At 48.7% G+C, this 2,899-nt stretch overlaps 1 protein-coding gene across 1 annotated transcript in view; it reads right to left on the reverse strand.

Moving 5' to 3' along the window:
- grin2ba (glutamate receptor, ionotropic, N-methyl D-aspartate 2B-a) overlaps window positions 1-2,899 on the reverse strand; it is a gene marked incomplete at both ends in the record, with an annotated part of 64,993 nt that overhangs the window by 49,564 nt on the left and 12,530 nt on the right. Inside the window, 2 exon segments of the mRNA XM_083676500.1 lie at window positions 1,982-2,506; window positions 2,509-2,592. Coding sequence (XP_083532626.1) covers window positions 1,982-2,506; window positions 2,509-2,592 — 609 coding nt within the window.

Consider the following 2,899-nt stretch of genomic DNA (forward strand, 5'->3'; position numbering starts at 1 on the left):
GGACGGGCCTCACCCCTCATTTCATTCAGGGCAGCGGTTCATTCCGGAATCGTTTGAAAATTCCAGGCGTTTTTTTTTTTCCTTTTCTTCTTTTTTTTCCCCCCCTTTCTTATTTTTTCTCCTTTCTCCGGAAGCACCCATTTTGTGCAGCTGAACTGTGTTGGTTTGTTCAGAGCTGAATACAAGTTGATTATCCTGCAAAAGGAAACGAGTCCAGTCCAGCAGCGGGGTCCAAATGCGGATTCCAGGCGGCTAAGATAAAGCAGCAGCAGATTGCTCTATCCCATTAGTCATGGCTAAAGTTGAATACAATGAAAGAGGTGGGGGGAGAAATGTTATGGCGACAAGCCATAGACGGATCTAGTGTAACTAGTCTCTCTCTCTCTCTCTCTCTCTCTCTCTCTCTCTCCTACTCACACAGAGGTAGAACACTGTGTTTGTCTGTCTGGTGTCTTTACAGCTTCTGCTGTCTCTCTCTCTGCACAACAATGGCATCCCATGCCAAGTGTAGTTGAGTCATACTTCCTCTTCCTCTCAGCTGCGTACGTCTGTCTCTCCTCTCCTCTCCTCTCCTCTCCTCTCCATCTCCCTGTTCCTCTGCTATCTCACAGCACGCTGATCCTGTCTCCAACTTCACTACTCTTTCCATTTTTCTTCAAAGGTAACCACTCCCTCTCTCTCTGTCTCTTCCAACTTTTCTGTTTCCCCTCTTTGTACCTTGAGTGAACCGTTGTTGCTCTGACGGTGGTGAAGATGAGATGAGAGGCCTCTGGTTGCACCCAGAGAAGTCTTTAAAACGACTTTATTGAGTTTGTGGAGACTATTGTCAGTGCATGTTTTCACGTGGTGTGACTTTTATAATTGAAATAATCCCCCTCCTAATTGAAATTATCCCCCTCCTTCCCTGACTTTTCCTCAATGATTGTTTTTTACATGGTAGCGTTGTTAGAATTTCAGAATCACACTTAGGAAAAAATCCTGAAACATTTTAGAATTATTTTACAACCATTGCCGCCGCCAAAGCATGATAGGGCGTGATCTGCTACCGTGTGTGTGAGCGTGTGTGTGAGCGTAAAGGCATAGGTGCAATAAAATCAGCTAATTACTTGTATGTATAGACTTGATTACTTGATACTGTCTTTACAATTGTATTCCATGACCAGGCTTAGCCACACATACAGACAGACAGAATGAATTTGCAACTTCATTGGAAAATGTCGTTTGTGATGAACTGTTGAGAATGGCCAATCGAAACGAAATTGAAACAAAGACACTAACACTTGTATCATCGACATAAGGACATGATTGAATTGAGAACAGCTGTGTAATTATGTGAATAATGGGCAATCGAATTTGTGAAAAGAGGCCGTGAAGACGTGAGCGACCGCTCCCCACGGCTTGAGCCCAGCAACCGCTGGAAGCCGCATATTTGACCGTGCTTGTTACGGTTTGAAGTGTACTTTTTTATAAAAACACATATGCTTTCAGCTCTTACTTGTACCTTATTCAAAATGTATTGAACTGATGAAATTGTGGAGTGTTTTTCTTTTACAGTATGTACAATAAAATCAATTATATCTGTGAAAATGTTATATGTAAGCCCTTCAAAATACAAAATGTGATATTCTAATGATGCTTAAGTCCTGACGAAACACAACCAATGCGTTATATATTTTTGCATGGTATTTGTCTAACTTAATGATTACAATGTTTATACTGTCAAAAAACGGATGCCAAAAAACTCTGCCAGCGCTGGTTAGGGCTGTGGGCACAGCGCTCGTAGTGTCAAGACAACAATGACATACAGAGGTTCAAGAAGAAATATGCATGCCACTTCTAACCCACATCTCTTTCTCTCATTTAATCACTCTCTCTCTCTCTCTGACACACACACACACACACACACACACACACACACACACACACACACACACACACACACACACACACACACACACACACACACACACGTATCGCATACCTTGGCAGCCATGATCATGGACGACCCCCCGCGGACCCCCAGGATGGGGATGTGTGTCTGGGCGGAGATGAAGTCCAGGATCTGGGCGATGGCCTCCTGGTCCGTGTCGTCTCCGAACACCACTCCCTGCAGCCAGTGTTCCGTCATCAGGTCACAGATGCTCTTGATGATGCTCTTGGGGTCCGTCTCGTTCATGGTGAGCACCTCCACGTTCGGCGCCAGGGCCATGTGCTGGAAGTCGTCCTTCTCCCGTGCCCCGGCCAACGCCACTTCGCTAGAGTTCCCCACCAGGACCACGGCGATGCTCAGGCCCTGGAGCAGCTTGGGGATCTGTTGGTGGTGGGGGGCCTGGGCCCCAGGGATGTAGTGAGCAACGCCCCCGCCCCCGCCCTTGTCTCTGCGTGAGTGGCAGGCGGGGGGCAGGTGGAGGAGGCACAGCAGGAGGCCCAGGAGGGACAGGGAGAGGGAGGCGCGGGTCGCCCCCCACTGCCACGGAGGAGGATGTCTCTCCTGGGGGGCCACGGGCCACGAGGGGACACCCGCCTTTCCTGAGGGTGGGAGGGGCTGCGGCAGCCGCAGATAGGCATGGTGGAGGAGTGTGAATGTAATACCTGGGGAAGGAGAGAGAGGGGGAGGGAGAGGAGGGGAAGGAGAACAGGGGGGGAGAGAGGGGGGGAGAGAGGAGGGGAAGGAGAAAAGGGGGGGGGAGAGAGAGAGGGGGAGAGAGGGGGGAGAGTGAGAGGTGGGAGAGAGAAGTTGGAGAGAGGGACGGAGAGAGAGAGAGAGAGAGAGAGAGTGAGAGAGAGGTTAACGTAGCCCATACACAATGATTGACTTAAGTGGATTGCCAAGAGGCTATAACATGAATCAAGGCATATCAGTGTCAGTCTATGGAAATCATTGCAACGGAGAGAGAGA

This window comes from Argentina silus (genome assembly GCF_951799395.1).
Source record: "Argentina silus genome assembly, chromosome: 9".
In the NCBI taxonomy this organism is placed as follows: Eukaryota; Metazoa; Chordata; class Actinopteri; order Argentiniformes; family Argentinidae; genus Argentina; species Argentina silus.